The sequence below is a fragment of the Sus scrofa genome, chromosome 6 (genome assembly GCF_000003025.6).
Source record: "Sus scrofa isolate TJ Tabasco breed Duroc chromosome 6, Sscrofa11.1, whole genome shotgun sequence".
NCBI classification, from domain to species: Eukaryota; Metazoa; Chordata; class Mammalia; order Artiodactyla; family Suidae; genus Sus; species Sus scrofa.
In genome coordinates, this window is record NC_010448.4 from 28,023,072 (window position 1) to 28,042,478 (window position 19,407).

Sequence of the window (19,407 nt, forward strand, 5' to 3'; positions counted from 1 at the left end):
TGCTTGGCATGTTCTAGGAACAATGAGGAGGCCAGGGCTACTGTAGCAGAGTGAGTGAGGTGACATTCTGGGTGAGATCAGAAGCTGTTGGAGAGTTTATAGCAGAGGCATGACATGATCTAACTTGAGAATTACTCTGGGAGTTCCTGTCATGGCGCAGTGGTTAACGAATCTGACTAAGAACCATGAGGTTGCAGATTCGATCCCTGCCCTTGCTCAGTGGGTTAAGGATCCGGCGTTGCCGTGAGCTGTGGTGTAGGTTGCAGACGTGGCTCGGATCCCTCGTTGCCGTGGCTGTGGCATAGGCTGGCGGCTACAACTCTGATTAGACCCCTAGCCTGGGAACCTCCATATGCCGCGGGAGTGGCCCTAGAAAAGGCAAAAAAAGACAAAAAAAAAGACAAAAAAAAAAAAAAAAGAATTACTCTGGCTACTGGTTTGAGAATAGACAGTGGGGAACAAAGATAGAAATTTTTTTAAAAAAAATTAATAGATTAGAATCCAGATAAAAGATGATGGTAGCTTGAACTAGAGAGATAGTAGTGAAAGGGATGAGAAATGGTCAGATACTACATATGTTCTGAAGATAACACTCCATGAGTGTTTTTTGTTTTTTGCGTTTTTTTTTTTTTGGCTTTTCAGGGCCGCACCCGTGGCATATGGAGGTTTCCAAGCCTAGGGGTCTACCTGGAGCTACAGCTGCTGGCCTACGCCAGAGCCACAGCAACTCGGGATCCGAGCAGTGTCTGCGACCTACACCACAGCTCATGGCAATGCTGGATCCTTAACCCACTGAGCGAGGCCAGGGATTGAACTTGCAACCTCATGGTTCCTAGTCAGATTTGTTTCTGCTGCGCCACGATGGGAACTCCTTGGACACCTTAAGTTTTAAGTGCCTATTAAAACTTCTCAGAGATGCTAGCTTAATAATTAGACACATAAGTCTGGAGTTCAGAGAAGAAAGTGGAGCTGGGAATTGAATGGCATTAATATGGAGTTCCCTGGTGGCATAGTTGGTTAAGAATCTGGCATTATTGATGTGGCTGTGGTGTAGGCTGGCAGCTGCAGCTCCCAATTCGACCCTTTGCCTGGGAACTTCCATGTGCCAAAGGTTTGGCCCTTAAAAAAAAAAAAAAGAAAATTCAGGCGGAATTGGTAGAATTAGGGGTGGGTCACATAGATGTTTTCTCTGTTTTGCTCAGAGAAATAAAGAGATCAGCACCGAGAGGGAGGAGGGAGAAGAAGGTGTTGGAACTTTGAGGAAAAGAGAATTGTGGAATAGTGATCTCAAATAATAGAATAGTAAATTAATTAGAGTAATATATTAGGATAGCTGGGTTCAGTTAAGATAGTGGTTATGAATGTAAAGTGAAGGTTGTGAAAAGAGACGCATGCCATTCTCCAGCCACTTCCCACTGCTCTGGTATAAGCTTGGAGGATGTGGACATTTGGATTTAACCAGAGTTGGGGTTTTGTCAGGTGGAAGGAGAGAGAAAGGATCCAGAGAGTTGAGGGTATATACTAGAGAGAGGCCATTATGACCCTTGGACTCCAGGTAGGGTAAGGATGGAATTGAGACATAGAAAGTTGAAGGGCATCTCCTGGCTTGTTTTCCTTCACAGATCTGTATGCTACAACCCATTTCAACAGTGACCCTGCTCTGCTGGTCAATGTAGAGCAACAATTATCCACCAGCCTCGGTGATTTAACACAAGCACATGGTTCTTTCCCAAACAACTCCATCCTGGGAGACTCTCTGCGGACCCTGCTGTTGCCTACTGGGACTTCAGAAAACAGAGAGAGTTTGACCAAGAGGCCATTAAGCCCATCAAGGAGAGGATTCAAACGGAAGGAAAATATCCTTGCCACCCTGAATCCAAAGCATGGTTTCAGAGATGCTACATGCAGTGAGGCAAGTGTTGGCTTTTTGTGCTTGTGCAAAAACGCATCATATCTAAGACCATAATGGGGTTCAGATTTGAAGGTGGTAGTTTGTATCAAGTGGTAGAATTTTAAAGGGATTTTCAGAGGTTGTTTGTCAGGCCAAAGCCTCTGATTCTTTTCCCCTTGGTAAAGTTATTTCCCTTCTGCCACATTTCCTCATTTCTGTCACAAGGAGAAGGGTTCCTAATACACTTCAGAGCATTAATATGGTGGGGAAGTATTTTAATATTAAGTGTGGGGGAGTTCCCATGTGGCTCAGTGGGTTAAGGATCCAACATTGTCACTGCAATGTCTCAGGTCACTATTGTGGCTCAGATTTGATCTCTGGCTCCTGGGTGCAGCCAAAAGAAAAAAAGTGGTGGATACAGTTTACCACAGGAAGTTGGTAATGTTGGCAGATGTTGCCAGGGGCTCAAGGCTGAAGAGTGATATCTGTAGCACTGATGTTTATAATCTTATCATGTTCACACATTTGCTTTAGCCACAAATGACTAACTTTCTTGGGACCTTTCTTCTATGCTTGTCTATGCAGAAATTTAAATTATTCCAGTTTTTTCCAAAGTAGCAGCAAGCAGAAGATTAATTGTATTACCCAAGGAATTTTTTTTTTTTTTTCCTTTTCTAGGGCTACACCCGTGGCATATGGAGGTTCCCAGGCTAGGGGTCTAATCGGAGCTGTAGCCACAGACCTACGCCAGAGCCACAGCAACGTGGGATCTGAGCCGTGTCTGCAACACACACCACAGCTCACAGCAATGCCGAATCCTTAACCCACTGAGCAAGGGCAGGGATCGAATCTGCAACCTCATGGTTCTTAGTCGGATTCGTTAACCACTGAGCTACGATGGGAACTCCTATCCAAGGAATTTTTGTCTGATTGAACCTCCATATGCCACGGGTGCAGCCCTAGAAAAGACAAAATAATAATAATAATAAAATAAAAATAAAAAAGGAACCGTAAGTCTCAGGACATTCCTTCCTTTGAACCCATAGTCCTTTGTCATGTGAATCATTTGTCATTTGATCACTTACTGCCCTGTGAGAAAGCAGGGGATTTGGTCAAAAACAACTGTTTCTAGTTACTTATTTTTCAATTGTTAGAAATCTTTGCACATTAGCATGGGTTTTTAAGTTTTGTTTTGTTTTGTTTTAGGGCCTCACCTGCAGCATATGGAAGTTCCCAGGCTAGGGTTGAATCAGAACTGCACCTGCCGGCCAACATCACAGCCACAGTAACACAGTATCCAAGCCACATCTTCGATCTACACCACATCTGAGACCTACACCACAGCTCATGGCAACACCAGATCCTTAACCCACTGAGCAAGGCCAGGGATCAAACCCTCATCCTCATGGATACTAATTGGGTTTGTTACCTTTGAACCACAGCAGGAACTCCTGTTGTGTTGTTTTGTTTTGTTTTAATTACTTAATGAATTTTATTACATTTATAGGTGTACAACAATCATCACAACCAAATTTTTACAGCATTTCCATCCCAAACCTTCAGTGCATCACCCCACCCTGTTTCGTTTTGTTTTGTTTTTACCCTTTAAATATTTGATATTCAATTCTCAAAACTTTGGAGGTGGTTATAATTTTTGTGCACCAAAGGGGGCAGTCTTGTAATACTTTTTTGACATTTTGGTTCCTTTTGTTTTCCATTTTCAGCCACTGATGCCTATTTTTCCAGATAAGAGCACTAGATGTTAATGTATTTAGGGCAAAAGTACAGCAACACTTAGGATATTTGGATGATATATTAATAAAACATGTTCCAGGAAATTTTTTCATCTCTATTTCATGTTTTATCATTAAAATAGCAATTAAAATCTCAATGCACTTTTCTGGACTATCTTAAAAATTCCGATTTCTCTTCTCCTATTAGATACTATATTTCTTTATATGAAAATTTGTAAAAGAGCTGCCTGAATATAAATATAAAAGCAATACACTGTGCAGTTTCTAGGAAGGTTTAAGTCAGAGAAGCATTTTAAAAGTTAAAAAGAGGGAGTTCCCGTCGTGGCTCAGTGGTTAATGAATCCGACTAAGAACCATGAGGTTGCGGGTTCAATTCCTGGCCTTGCTCAGTGGGTTAAGGATCCGTCGTTGCCATGAGCTGTGGTGTACGTTGCAGACATGGCTCAGATCCCGCAATTCTATGGCTCAGGTATAGGCCGGCTGCTACAGCTCCGATTAGACCCCTAGCCTGGGAACCTCCATATGCCGAGGGAGCAGCCCAAGAAATGGCAAAAACAAAGCCAAAAAATAAAAGTTAAAAAAAAATGTGAGTTCTGACTGTGGCACAGTAGGTTATGAATCCAACTAGAGCAGCTCAGGTCACTGCAGAGGCTCGGGTTAGGTCCCTGGCTGATGCAGTGGGTTAAAGGATCCAGCAGTGTTGCTGCAGCTGCCACATAGGTTGCAGCTGCAGCTCAGATTCAATCCCTGCCCAGGAAATTCCTTATGCTGCAGGTGCAGCCATTAAAAAAAAAGAAATTATAGGAGATCCCCATTGTGGCTCAGTGGTTAATGAACCCAACTAGCATCCATGAGGATGCGAGTTTGATCCTGGCCTTACTCAGTGGGTTAAGGATCTGGCATTGCTGTGAGCTGTGGTGTAGGCAGGCAGCTACAGCTCCGATTCAACCCCTAGGCTGGGAACCTCCATATGCCGCAGGTGGCAGCCCCAAAAAGACAAAAGACAAAAGACAAAAAAAAAAAATATGAAAAATTCGGAGTTCTCGAAGTTCCTGCTGTAGCACAATGGGATTGGTGGCCCTCTGCACCCTGGAACACAGGCTTGATCCCTGGCCTGGCACAGCGGGTTAAGGATCCAGCTTTGTGTCAGACCTGATCCCTGGCCCGGTAACTCCATATGCAGTGGGGCAGACAAAAAAGAAAAAAAAGAAAGTTCTCTTGTGATGCAGTGGGTTAAAGATCTTAGTGTCACTGCAGTGGCTTGGGTCACTGCTGTGGCACAGATTCAGTCCTGGCCAGGGAACCTCCACATGCTGCAGGTGGGCCAAAAGAAAAGTCATAAAAAAATCATAAAAAAATAATCCCATGGAGTTCCCGTCATGGCTCAGTGGTTGACGGATCTGACTAGGAACCGACTAGGCTAGGGTTCAATCCCTGGCCTTTCTCAGTGGGTTAAGGATCCAGCGTTGCCGTGAGCTGTGATGTATGTCGCAGACATGGCTGGGATCTGCCGTTGCTGTGGCTCTGGCATAGGCTGGCAGCTACAGCTCCGACTAGACCCCTAGCCTGGGAACTTCCATATGCCGACAGAGCGGCCCTAGAAAAGGCAAAAAGACCAAAAAAAAAAAAACCAAAAAAAAACCCATGACAGAAAATTAAACCAAACATTAATTTATGATTAGAAAATTAATTTTTGACCATCTGACTTTGGAACTATAGACAAGTTATAAAAATTAACTTTTTAAAAATCCATGAGGATTTTTAAAAGCCTGCTGAAAATTAAAACTCATAAAAAGTAACAAAATTATCCCAAAGTTCATTAAAAAATTATCCCCCACTCTCACTAAATTGTGATAAATAAAAGAAAATATGTAAAGGCATATATGTTTCTAAGCTGCTCCATGATATATACACACAGTTACCAATACATGAAAAACCAATGACAGTAAATATTCATTTCTTACAAGATCCTCTAAAGTGGGCTTGTGGTGTAACAAGACTTTCTATGGCTTTTCTTCCTAATCAGGTTAACTTCTTAAAGGACCTTTTACTTTTTCATATGTTCACAATCCTTATATAGCCCTCTTAATGAACATGATTGGTGTGATTCTTACTGAATAAAAAGTCTTTACTACTGTGCCAACAATAACATTTATCTAACATTTTAAATGTTATAGGGCATTTATGTTCATTATATATTGATATACTAAATATAAGCTTATGAATTATAACTTTTATTAAATTACCCCCCCCTTTTTTTGGCCATGCTGTTCAGCAGCTTGATGTGGGGATCTTGGTGCTGCAGCAGTGACAGCACTGAATCCTAACCACTAGACCACCAGGGAACTCTCTCCATTTTATTTTATTATATATAACACCTTAAAAAATGTTCTACACTTTAATCGTCCCATATTATATAACATAATACATTGAGCCATAGACTTAGGTGTCAAAACATTTTTTGTTTCTTCTGAAAATATCTATAAAAATTGATAGAAGATACTGTTACCTTTGAAATTATCCTTTGTATATTATTGTATTTCCCTTAAACATAAGTAATATTCTATCAAATCCAAACTAAAAGATGAAGCCAATTTTTTTTGTAATGTCAATACTTTAAACGTCTGGATTCTTACTTCCCTTATTGTGTAAGAATGACAAATGATAATTGTTCCTTTTTTTTTTTCCTTGAGCCTCTCTCTAGTGACCTGGGCAGTTTATATGGTTTGCCAGGAAACCACAGTCCCCCGATCTCTACCAGAACCTCTCACGTGGCCACCGTTCTCAGACAGCTCCTGGAGCTTGTGGATAAGCACTGGAATGGCTCTGGCTCCCTTCTCCTCAACAAGAAGTTTCTCGGTAAGTGAATACATTCTTCCTGGAGAAGGGCTCAGACCTTGCTCTGCTCTGTGTTCCAATAATGGCCACTCAGCCCCCTTAACTTGCAGGGAAAATTGTTCTCATGATCACTTACCAAAATTTCTCAGCAACACAGTAATTGACAAACCTGCATTTCTCTAATAATCTTCTCCCTAGTTTTTTTTTTTTTCTGTCTTTTCTAGGACTGCACCCATGGTATATGGAGGTTCCCAGGGTAGAGGTCTAATCAGAGCTATAGCTGCCAGCCCATGCCACAGCCACAGCTATGTGGGATCCAAGCCGCATCTGCAACCTACACAATAGCTCATGGCAACGCCAGATCCTTAACCCACTGAGCGAGGCCAGGGATCGAACCCGCAACCTCATGGTTCCTAGTCGGATTTGTTTTTGCTGCGCCACGACGGGAACTCCTTTCCTGGTTTGTTTTTATCAGCACTTTTCCCTCATGCACCAATTGTCTTATTTCTCCTGTGGCTTTTTTTGGTTATCTTTGAGTAATATAAAGAGTGATGAGATGTAAAATGGAGCATGGTCATGTTAATAATTACAGAACGATTTTATAATCCTTGGGAAAGTACCAATAAAAATACAACAGAAATTGGGTTTGATTATTGGAGTTCTGAGATGCCTATTGAAATGTTTTGATTTGAAAAACTTGAATGACTGAATTATCTAGACTCTTTTTTTAGGGCTTCTTTTATAGGAACTTGGGGGTAAATGGTTTTGCAATATTGTCTCCATGTGCTTATTGTTTAATAGAAAAAGAATTCAAGGAGCTTTGGTAGTGGTAAAAATCTGAGTAAAAACTAGAAACTTTAAAGTGGTTTAGGCTTAGTTTTTTTTTTTGTTTGTTTGTTTTGTCTTTTTGCCATTTCTTGGGCCGCTCCCGCGGCATATGGAGGTTCCCAGGCTAGGGGTAGAATCGGAGCTGTAGCTGCCAGCCTACACCAGAGCCACAGCAACGCAGGATCTGAGCCGCGTCTGCGACCTACACCACAGCTCACGCAACGCCGGATCATTAACCCACTGAGCAAGGCCAGGGATCTAACCCGCAACCTCATGGTTCCTAGTCAGATTCGTTAACCACTGTGCCACTACGGGAACTCCAGATTTTTTTTTTTTTTTTTAATTTCTAAAGGACATTCAGGAGAAGTTTAGCCCAGCTACTTTCCTTCCCACATTGATCTTTTGCTCTTGTTTTGTAGGAAATTATCCCCAGGAGTTACTCAACAGTGATTAGAGAGTAGCACAGTATGTGTACTCATGAGGGTCTGCTGTTGTTTCTCCATAGATGTGGGATATAATTTTTTTTACCTCCATCATGAAACATCTCTTAGAGCCACTTACTAAATTCTTGTAAAAAGGAGATATTAGGTTACCCTATTTGTCCTACAGAACTGGTAGTTATTGGCTAGGAACTCTGTGCTTTAGCTTTTAAGATTGGCCTGTGTGCTCAACCTCAATTTTTGGCAGGTCCTGCCCGAGATCTGCTTCTGACTTTGGTAGTCCCTGCTCCTTCTCAGCAGTGGTGTCGCTCACATCCTGAAGACACATCAAAAGCCTTCCGCAGGAAGGAGATGGAACTGAAGGAGGCTGGGCAGCTCATCCCTAATGACATGGTATGCTGTCTTCATCTTCTTTTCCGACTCTTCCTTTATTAGAAAAGGACAGGGTAGCAAGACTTGAACAGCTATGTGCCATGTGGCATAAAGATCATCATCACCATGAACACCAAAATGTTTATGAACCAAAATGCAGAAAAGTCAGTCTGTGCAAATCAGGAACACAAAATTTGTGGGGACACTTTGGAGGTTCTGCAGGGATGACTCCCTAATCCAAAAATTCTAAGGAAAGGCTTATAATGGAAAATTTTTGTTTGTTTGTTTTTGGTCTTTTGTTGTTGCTGTTTTGTCTTTTTTTTTTTTTTTTCAGGGCTGCACCCACAGCATATGGAGGTTCCCAGGCCAGAGGTCAAATCAGAGCTGTAGCCGCTTGCCTACACCACAGCTACACCAGATCAAGCCAGTCTGCAGCCTACACCACAGCTCACAGCAACACCAGATCCTTAACCCACTGAGTGAAGCCAGGGATCAAACCTGTGTCTTCATGGATACTAGTCACATTTGTTTCTGCTGAGCCACAACAGGAACTCCATAATGGAAGAATTTTTTAAAAGACTCTAGAGTGAAAATATTTAGGACCATATTCTTTTTTTTTTTTTTTTTTTTTTTTTGTCTTTTTGCCATTTCTTGGGCCGCTCCCACGGCATATGGAAGTTCCCAGGCTAGGGGTAGAATCAGAGCTGTAGCTGCCGGCCTACGCCAGAGCCACAGCAACTCGGGATCCGAGCCGTGTCTGCAACCTACACAATAGCTCATGGCAACGCCAGATCCTTAACCCACTAAGCAAGGGCAGGGACCGAACCCGAAACCTCATGGTTCCTAGTCGGGTTTGTTAACCACTGTGCCACGACGGGAACTCCAGGACCATATTCTTAAAGGTTATGGTTTGATTCTGATGAGGGAAGTTAGATGTCTCTGAGATTGTCTTTCCTCCCTTCCGATGGAGCAGAGAGCCTTAAACCACGGGCCATTCCTAGAGCATCAGGCTGCTGGCTTTGGGAGGGAAAGAAGGGACTCATATCCTTAGGCTTTTTACACTTCTTTTCTTTCTTTCTTTTTTTTTTTTTTTTTCCCCCTTTTTAGGGCCACACTCGCATGGAAGTTCCCAGACTAGGGGTCAAATCAGAGCTGTAGCCCCTGGCCTACATGACAGCCACAGCAATGTGGGATCCATGCTGATTCTGTGACCTACACCACAGCTTGCAGCAACTCTGGATCCTCAACCCACTGAGCAAGGCCAGGGATCAAACCCGAGTCCTCATGGATACTAGTCTTGTTCGTCACCGCTGAGCCATAACAGGAACTCCTACCCTCCTTTCTTAACATTAGAGGATTTTCAGACATCAAGTTCAGTTTCTAGAAACTTTAGATAGGTGATTCAGACAAGCTGGCCACTTGTCAAAATGACCAGTTGTTCTGTAAGAGCAGTGGATAACTCACAGGAAAGATTACAATTACATGTGATAAATTTGTTTGCTACACTTGAGCTAAATTCACCAATGAATTAAAATTCTAGTGAGAGGAGTTCCTATTGGGTCATTAGTAACAAACCCGACTAATATCCATGAGGACTCGGGTTTAATCCCTGGCCTCACTCAGTGTGTTAAGGATCCGGTGTTGCTATGAGCTGTAGTGTAGGTCGCAAAAGTGGCTTGGATCTGGGGTTGTTGTGGCTGTGGCATAGGCTGGCAGCTGTAGCTCTAATTTGACCCCTGGCCTGGGAACTTCCATATGCCATGGGTGGGGCCCTAAAAAAAAAGACAAAAATTCTAGTGAGAGAGATGCTGACCTCCATTCAGAATTTTTCATTTTTAGTGTGTTTGTGTTTTGTTTTCTAATATAAAGGAAAGTTTGAAGCAGAAACTGGTCAGAGTGTTGGAGGAAAACCTCATTTTGTCAGAAAAAATCCAGCACTTAGAGGAAGGTACTGCCACCTCAGTTGTGAGTGGGCACCAGTCCCACAGTTATGGTAAGTTCAGGAAAACGTGTGTGGTGTGTCCCAAGACAACCTTTTGTTTATAGATCACCCATTTAATAAGCTTCGTCATCCAGAGTTCTCATGGCTTCTGAAATGGAAACCATCTTACCTCACAGAGTAGTAATGCAGGTAGCTTGAGTTACCAGAGCAAAAGAGTTTACTCTTTCATCAGTGTAAAGCATTTGCAAATGTTGTTATTATTGTCATTATTTTTGAGAAGGACACTTGTTTTTTCTTATTATAGCAGACAATGGTATTATTTACAGAAAGTTTGAAAAATATAAGGAAAGCATAACTCCCTACCCAGCAATAACTACTATTAATGTTTTTGGTATACTTTTTCATCATACCCTACACGTATTTTTAACTCAAATTTAACATTTATGTCTTGATTTTTAAAAAATTATTTATATTCCAACAAAGTGCATAAATACATTTTAAGCTTGATGAGTTTTGGCAGATATATACAGTCATTTAATTCCATCCCATTCGAATTACAGAACACTTTTGTTATTTTACAAAGTTCCCTCAGATCCTTATGCAGTTTCCTCTGCTCTCTACCCTGGGCAATCTGGTTTTTACAACCTAATGTTATTAATTTAATAGCATATGCATTTCCTATAATAGCACAAAATATACCATATTTATCTATTTAGTCCTCTGTATAGCTTTTAAAATATTAGCTATTATAACTGCCATTATTTATAATATTATAAATAATTCTAATCTGTCATGTTATAAATAATTCTATGAATTTCCAAACATTCAGATGACCTGAAATAGAAGAAAAGACCCTAGAGTGAAAATGAGTCTCTAAGATTCTCTTTCTTCTCTTCTGATGAAGCCGAGAGTCCTAATATTTATGCTATAATAAATAATGCAGCTATTAATATCTATGTATATAAATCTTTATGTGCATTTTAGGCTATTTTCCTAGGAGACTAGAAGTCCTAGAAGTAGAATTAGTGGGTCAAAAGATGGGGACATTTTTGAGGCTTTTGTTACACATTGCCAAATCATTCCCAAGAAATGCGGTTTCATTTTATACTCACATCAGCAATAGGTGTATATTTGAATGCTTTTCATTTCACCCTTGCCAACACTGGGTTATTATTTTTTCTGCCATTATGATAAGTGAAAAATAATACCCCATGGAAATCTTGATTTGTACTGATTTAGTATTAATATAAAGTCTACCCTTGGCTTTAAACTTACAGCTCAGACCCTCCGAACACACATTATGGGTATTTAGATTTGTAAGAGAAATTTCATTTGAAAGTCAGCACTGAATTTCCAGAATTGAATCTCATCACTATCTGATACTCATAAGCCTAAATATTCAAGATATTACTTACCTACATAGAAAATAAATAGATGTTTATTCACTAGATACCTATTTTCAATCAGCACTGAGACCCATTACTTTATTTTGGATTACTAGTGATAAATACAGCTGTTGCAACCTTGATTTCCACCTTCCAGAACCTTGCTATTCAAAGTGCAAGTGATAGTAGCAATACGTTGGAGCTTGTTAGACATACAGAATATTTAGCCTCACATCAGACCTACTGAATCAGAATCTGTTTTCTAACAAGAACCCCAGGTGATTCGTAAGCATATTGAAGTTTAATTGCTGTTCTAGAAGACTGACTTGCTTAGGACCAGAGTTCCCATGCTTTTAACTATCTTATTATTGTAGGCCGTGGTAACATATTTAGAAAGCTAGGTATGAATGTCTTGGCCACAAACCCAGTTTCTGCAAGCACTCATTGGGGTTTTACTCTGTGCCTGACACAGTTCTAGATGTTTTCACATACTCCGTAAGAAGTGAAGGACATATATTCATGAACTAAAATGGAGAATACGGGGAGACCTAATATTTATTGACTGCCTATGGTATATGAGCACAACTGTCTCACTGACTCCTTATAACAGGGTTACTAGCTCTAGTGAAACAAAGAAAAATGAACTACATGTGCAGTGTTAAGTGACTGAGTTTTAATTCAAATATGTGTGTCGCTATACCCCGTATGCTTGCTGCTATATCTGCTGTCTCCAAGGGAAGAAATGGTGAGTGAAGTGTGGAGGTGGGTGCAGGGGGCCCCAAATTCATCAAGATATCCACATGACCACTCAAGCTCTGCTCCAAGACTAGCTGCTTGGAGTTCTGCTCACTATGGCTACTATAATCTTTGTAGATGATCTTCTGCGCAAAAACCAGCAGCTGAGCATGCAGGTGGCTTACCTGAACCAGGAGCTTGCCCAACTGAAGAAGCTGGAGGAGACAGTGGCCCTTCTCCACGAAAGTCAGAGGTAGGATTGGGTCCATATAGCTGGCTTCTGGAAACAAATATTTACTTTATCTTCTTTGTTTTACTTGGCAAATACTTTTCAGATTAACTCTGTTCTGTGTGTAAACCACAAGTATCCAGGCCAGTTTGCTCAGGGACTAAGATACTGCTTTCCAGAAAACACCAGGAACTAAACGTCTTTGCTGGCACTGCTTGGTTACAATACCTCAATAATAAATCATTTCTCACTGGATCCAACAGGACTCTTGTTTGGGTCAGCTATCTTTCCTTGGTCATAATATACCCTTAAAATTAGCCATCTTGCTCTTCTGGAAAGTGCCTACCTGCTGTTTGGTCATAGGAGAGACATCAAGAACACCCAAAGAGAGTGATAATGAAGGAATCCATGAACATGTATGTGTTCAGAGAAGCTCAATAACATCAACCTCTTCAAAGAACAAAACCGTCAGGATGCAGGCCAGACAAATCAGAAGAGGCCTCAAGACTATTGGCGCATTTAGAGAAGCCCTTCACATTTTGATTTGCCAAACACCTTTAACTAGGACCTTCAATGAAATTAAACATAATTCCATCCCCAAACCTTTAGCCCTGAACTTCATTTCCTGATTTTTCCATGGAATATGTTCATATTCAGAGGATTCAACCCGTATTTGTTCTGGCTGGCTTTTTTTTTTTTTTTGACTTTTCATTATAATTATTTCAAACATGTATAAAAGTAGAGTGAATAGCATAAATTCATGGTTCTCAAACTTGGGTGTATATCAGGATCAGCTAAAACACTTGTTGAAATGCAGATTGCTGGGTCTTATCCCCAGAGTCTCTTATTCAGCAGATCTTGGTTAGGAACTGAGACTTCGCATTTTTTGTTGTTGTTGTTGTTGTTGTTAAAATATATACTGGATCTTTATTTTATTTTCCCCCATTAATTAATTAATTAATGCATGCTTTTTAGGGCCCCACCTATGGCGTATGGATGTTCCCAGACTAGGGGGTGGAATCGGAGCTATAACTGTCAGCCTGCACCTCAGCTCACAGCAACACCAGATCCCCAACCCACTGAGCAAGGCTGGGGATCAAACCCGCATCCTCACTGATACTAGTTGGATTCATTTCTGCTGCGCCACAACTGGAACTCCAGATTTTGCATTTCTCATAAGTTTCCAGATGATACTGTTACTTCTGGCCTGGGGACCACACTTTGAGAACATTAGGGTGTATCTCTTTAGTGATGTACAAGTTGCTATATTTTAAAGTGATTTGAAATAATTATTCTGCGTATTGTTAAACCATCAATTCAGTATACAGGTTCAATTTATTTCATTTTATTTTGGATTCATAGGGAATATTTTTATTGTTCATTTTTATTTCATCTTGTTTATAATTATGTAAAACATTTACATGGTCCCCAAGTCAGATCAACAAAATCAGATAAATTCAGACAAATCTAGTTTCCTTACCTATCTCCTCTGTCCTTTCCTTCTCTCGCATTAGGCTTCCATTGCCAGTGTGGATGTGTATTTGTGTTCGCCCTGTATTATGTAAAAAGAGGCATAATGCTGCTTTAACATTTCATCTTAGAAATCATTTCAAAGTAGAGTATAGAGTAAGTTCTCATTCCTTTTTAAAGATGCGTGGGATTCCACTCTGTCTTTATTTAATTAGTCTTCTATTGATGGACATTTAGGTAGACAGTGTTTTGCTGTTACAAATAGTGCTGCAGGAGTTCCCGTTGTGGCTCAGTGGTAAGGAACTTGACTATCCCTGGCCTTGCTCAGTGGGTTAAGGATCCGGCATTGCCCTGAGCTGTGGTGTATGTCACAGAAGTGGCTCAGATCTGGCATTGCTGTGGCTGTGGCATAAGCCAGCAGCTGCATCTCTGATTCAGCCCTAGCCTGGGAACTTCCACATACTATGGATGTGGCCCTAAAAAAAAAAAATAATAATAATGCTGCAATGAATAGCATTGTGTATGCTTCTTTTTTAGGAGGATGGGCAGCCTCTGATAGCTTTTAACATTACATGGTAATACAGAGTCCAAGAATCATGAAAGTGCTTTGGAAAGAATAGAACAATTACTACATAAAATGCAAATGAACTATGTTATCGCTACAGTCAGTCTGGAACATTGTCAAACAGAACTGTAATGAATAAAGAAACTTTTTTTAAACTGCTTTTAAAATAGCCCACTCATAAATCGGACAGTTCTTTCTATTTAAAGACGTTAGTTCATTTTACATTTATCTTTAGCAAACATTTCAGGTCTGAATGGCATCTACTTTGCTTTTATGACTTCATGACTGTCTTTTTCCCCTGTGCTTCAGATCCCTGGTGGTAACTAATGAGTATCTGCTGCAGCAGCTGAATAAAGAGCAAAAAGGTTATTCTGGGAAAGCACTCCTGCCTCCTGAGAAGAGTCATCATTTGGGGAGGTCTTCACCCTTTGGGAAAAGCACGCTGTCTTCTTCCTCACCAGTGGCACATGATACGGGTCAGTATCTAATACAGGGTGTTTTAGACTCTGCCCCAGAGCCTAGTCTATGGAGCTAGTACTCAACACCTTCTTTGCGCTTCTCTCTCAGCCCCTGGGGGCTCTTAGTGTCATTGCCACTAGTATGGTAGCATTTACCCTCAAAATTAAGAAAAAAAATCTTATTTTGATTACATTATATTGGTCCTTCTTTTTATTTCTCTTTTTATCTCCTCCCATCATCAAGTCATTCCTTCCTTCTGCCTGAATAAATAGTTGGTACTGAGTCCTAAGCTTCATTTTACATAGAAACATTTGGCTGGAGTTCCCGTCGTGGCACAGTGGTTAATGAATCCAACTAGGAACCATGGGGTTGTGGGTTCAATCCCTGGCCTTGCTCAGTGGGTTAAGGATCTGGTGTTGCCGTGAGCTGTGGTGTAGTTTGCAGACGCAGCTCGGATCCCGTGTTGCTGTGGCTCAGGTGTAGGCCAGCGGCTACAGCTCCGATCCGACCCCTAGCCTGGGAACCTCCATATGCCGCAGGAAGTGGCCCTAGAAAAGGCAAAAAAAAAAAAAAAAAAAAAAAAAAAAAAAAAGAAAGAAAGAAACATTTGGCTGAAAATGTCAGAAAGGAGAAAACACTAGACATTGTGTCACTCAAAACTGTGTGGTAGGAAGTTGGAAAAACATATCCATGGCCAGGTATATTTTGTGTTAGAAGAAATTTCAGAGAATCTCTATTGATCAGTTCATCAAATATGTTTTGAGTTTTTTCCCACCACAGTGAAAAGGTAACAAGGTCTGGTGTCTGCCCTGGAGCAGCCAAGAGTTTAGTTGTGTGACAGAGCTAAAAACTTGGCATTGGTACCAAACAGGCCTAAATAAGAACCTAGCGAGGTCCTGGAAAGAGAGACAGAGAGTAGGTAATTTCTACTCTGGAGAACTGGAGAAGGCATCAGTGAAGACTTGAGTAGAAGCTTGTCAAATACAATAGTAGCAGGTACCGTAGGTGCAGAGCCTACCAGGTCAAGAGCTCAGAGTAGAAGAATCTGGGGCCCCCAGAAGGATCGCAGGGAAAGAAAATGTAGGGCATGATGTCATGAAAGTAAATAACTGTCCTAACCTGGGAGGGATGTGTGATGTTAGGAAAATGCCCCCAAAAGAAATGATCTTTCAACTGAGACCTAAAGAATTGAATAGGCAGTCGCCAGGCAAACATAGGACTGAGGGCAGTCGCCAGGCAAACATAGGACTGAGGGCTTGAAAAGAGTTATACAGGAGCTAGGTTGCATGGCTCCTTAAAGATTTTAGATTGGGAAGGCAGGAGGGTAAGCAGATTTGTGTTTGAGAAGCTTTCTCTGTAAGAAGAATGAAGTGATGGCCTGTGGAGTTATGGAAGACCAAAAAGGAGCTAGAGAGATGAGAGAGAAGCCTGACACAGCCTAGACCAGAGGTGTGGTGTCTGAAAGTCAGCTTTGGGCTCAGCATCCAGTTTACACATGAGGCTGAGAACTAGTCTTTTTTTAAATCCTGATGGATTAGGCATTTAAAAATCAATGGGAAACGATAATGAAAGTGGTTCTAGGTATGTTTCTGCTTCAAAGTAGTCACGTAACTAATGTTGCCAGACAGCTGTAGAGGGTGAAGGACTGTTCACTGAAAGCCATGTACCTCTCTTCATCTTCAGTGTCATGTCAGAAGAGGCAAGCAAAAAGATTAGACACTTATTTGCTCCCCTGACCCAGGTGCTGTGCAGGGAAGGAGAGCTATTGCCATAATAATGAGACATGAAGATAACAACTAAAATCACACATCACTAAGTTACAAATCCACAGACCTCTTGATTTTATGTGGGTTTCCAAAAGGAGCATGTACAGAGGAGCCATAAATTTTTCTTTTTTTTTTAAGCGGACAATATTTATTCCTTTTCCAAATGTTATAGTAAAACCAGGAGGAAGAGAATGGTTTTAGCAGTTATTTTTTTAAAAGTACAAATCTGGGGTTTGACCATTAAAAGTTACTTACAACAATGGGAAGGGGGAAAAAAAGCAATAAGTTTTTCACCTTACAGACCTCCTCCAACCCCAAAGCATAATACTTGCTTACCAAGTCAAAAAAGAGACTCAGTTGATTCACAAGCTAAAGGTTTGAACTTGAGTAAGACATTTATAAAAATCTAGACAGGGGAGTTCCCATTGTGGCTCAGTGGTTAACGAATCCGACTAGGAACCATGAGGTTGCAGGTTTGATCCCTGGCCTCGCTCAGAGGGTTAAGGATGCAGCATTGCCATGAGCTGTGGTGTAGGTTGCAGACGCAGCTCAAATCCTATGTTGCTGTGGCTGGCGGCTACAGGTCCAATTAGACCCCTAGCTTGGGAACCTCCATGTGCTGTGGGTGCGGCCCTAGAAAAGACCAAAAAAAAAAAAAAAAAAATCTAGACAGAGGCAGTGTCCTCCCCAGCTTCGGTGAGACTAAGCACAGCACAAGAGACTAAAAACTCAACAGGGGAAGAGGCTGGACACTAAGGGTTTGGGAGTTTAGGCACCCTCACATCTGGCTCAGGGATTTGGGGAGTAAATAAAGCCTGCTTGGAAAAGAATTGGGGAAGAAACCAGCAATAGCCGTCTGCATGGGTGGAAACAAGGAAAGAGGCCAGGGGAAGGAGCATTTCACTTCATTAACCTAACCTGGGAAATCGAAGGATCACCTTCAACTGGCCTTAAGAGAAAGACCAGATGGAAGATGGGAAAATCCACAGGAGAGAGAGGAGACGTGGAGAGGGAATGTGGATAGGCTGCAACAGCCCCTTCCTTTCCAAGCACTGGAAAGCAGCCAGGCACCAAGTCCAGGCAGTGACCTCAGAAGGACAGCACAGTTTTTGCAGTTTGAGATCACCAATCTGCCCCCATCCGACTACTCACTCTGCTTGCTCATTGGTGTAGGGCCACTCTCCAGCCCCAAGGGAGTAGATGGCTCTGCAGCCTGAGGTCCTTCCTCTTCTGTGTCTCTTCCCCTGGAGTCAACACTAGCCTCTGCCCCTTTGGTCTGGGGCTCCTGGTCTCATGAGTGGCAACAGCCTTCCTTTCCTGGGGAGTGCCTTCCTCACTGCATGTACTCATCTCCCCCTTCTGCTCTTCCTCTGTGGGTGAGAAGGTAGACCTATCACCCTTTCGATTTCTCTTGAAGGACAAGCCACTCAATTAGATTTTTTTTTTTTTGTCTTTTCTAAGTCCACACCCATGGCATATGAAGGTTCCCAGGCTAGGGATCTAATTGGAGCTGTAGCCGCCGGCCTATGCCACAGCCACAGCAACGCCAGATCCGAGCTGCATCTGCGACCTACACCACAGCTCACGGCAACACTGGATCCTTAACCTACTGGGTGAGGCCAGCGATCAAACCCGCAACCTCATGGTTCCTAGTTGGATTCATTAACCACTGAGCCATGATGGGAACTCCAGTATTTTTTTGTTTTTTTGTTTTTGTTTTTGTTTTTGCCGCACCTGTGGCATAAATTCCTGGGCCAGGGATTGAACCTACACCACATCAGCAACCCAAGCCACAGTGACAATACAGACCCTTAACCTCTTGCACCACAAAAGAAGTCTTGAAAGAGAGTTTCTTCTTCTTGGGGGACTCCTTGGTGGGGGAGCTCCCCCCTTGGCCTCCACACCCTGGCTAGGGGGTGCTGGCTTGATGGAGTCAGTGGCTCCAGCCGCCTGCTGTTCCATTGAGGGGAGGGATTGCCTTTCACCTTTGGGGAATAAGCCTGGGTTGCTTTTCACATACCTGTTCTTCTGTCTCTTGACTTTGTGGGGTCTGGGGATGCTGAGCAGCAGGCGCTTCCTCCTCTACAGTCACCCCTCGAGGTTGCCCTGGTGAACCACTGTGGTGGCTGACCATGATGGAGGTTCTGCTGGGAGGCATCCAGAGTGCCCAGGGCTCATGATGTAGGGGATAGTTTGGTCTGGTGGGCCATGCCAGCAGACGTGTGGGGCTCGCATCTGAGGGGGAGGGATGTGTGTTGGGGGAACTGAACTGTACCCCTGGTCTGCGCCTGATCCACTGGCTGCACCTGCTGCTGCTCCACTCTGTGCCAGAATGCCCTCCATGTTTTTATGAGCTGCATGGCTCTGAGGAACCTATGGTGAGCTCGTTTTCTGTGGAAGTGTTAGTAAGAACAGCCACCCTCCACACTTTCCTGGTTCTGTCTTGGCCCCAGGGAGAGATCTCCAAAGAGTCTAAGCCTTGCCAAGATAGGGTAGCCTTGGCCAGGAGCCTTACAGCCCTATGTTGTTATATTTCACAATCCAAGCTTAATGCACAGGCCACCTCACTGGACAAAGGATGGAGAGTAGGAGAGGTAGAGGCAGGGATAATGCACTTCTTTTATAACCCAGCCCTGCCTTCCTTCCCCTGTGAACGTTTGATAAGACCAGCCCAGGACCTATTCAGGGTACCTCTAAGGAGGAGCAAAGAGCTGACCCAGACTGAGTCATATC

The 19,407-nt window shown here is 42.4% G+C and overlaps 1 protein-coding gene across 6 annotated transcripts in view; it reads left to right on the top strand.

Moving 5' to 3' along the window:
* LRRC36 (leucine rich repeat containing 36) overlaps nt 1–19,407 on the top strand; it is an 86,546-nt gene that overhangs the window by 57,819 nt on the left and 9,320 nt on the right. For 5 of the 6 annotated variants that reach the window (XM_021094075.1, XM_005664430.2, XM_005664433.2 and 2 more), the window contains 6 exons: nt 1,623–1,912; nt 6,339–6,504; nt 7,999–8,144; nt 9,993–10,116; nt 12,324–12,438; nt 14,759–14,925. In XM_021094075.1, coding sequence (XP_020949734.1) covers nt 1,623–1,912; nt 6,339–6,504; nt 7,999–8,144; nt 9,993–10,116; nt 12,324–12,438; nt 14,759–14,925 — 1,008 coding nt within the window. Of the gene's footprint in view, nt 1–1,622; nt 1,913–6,338; nt 6,505–7,998; nt 8,145–9,992; nt 10,117–12,323; nt 12,439–14,758; nt 15,104–19,407 lie in introns of those variants that run through there. The other variant, XM_003126942.4, reaches the window with a different exon arrangement.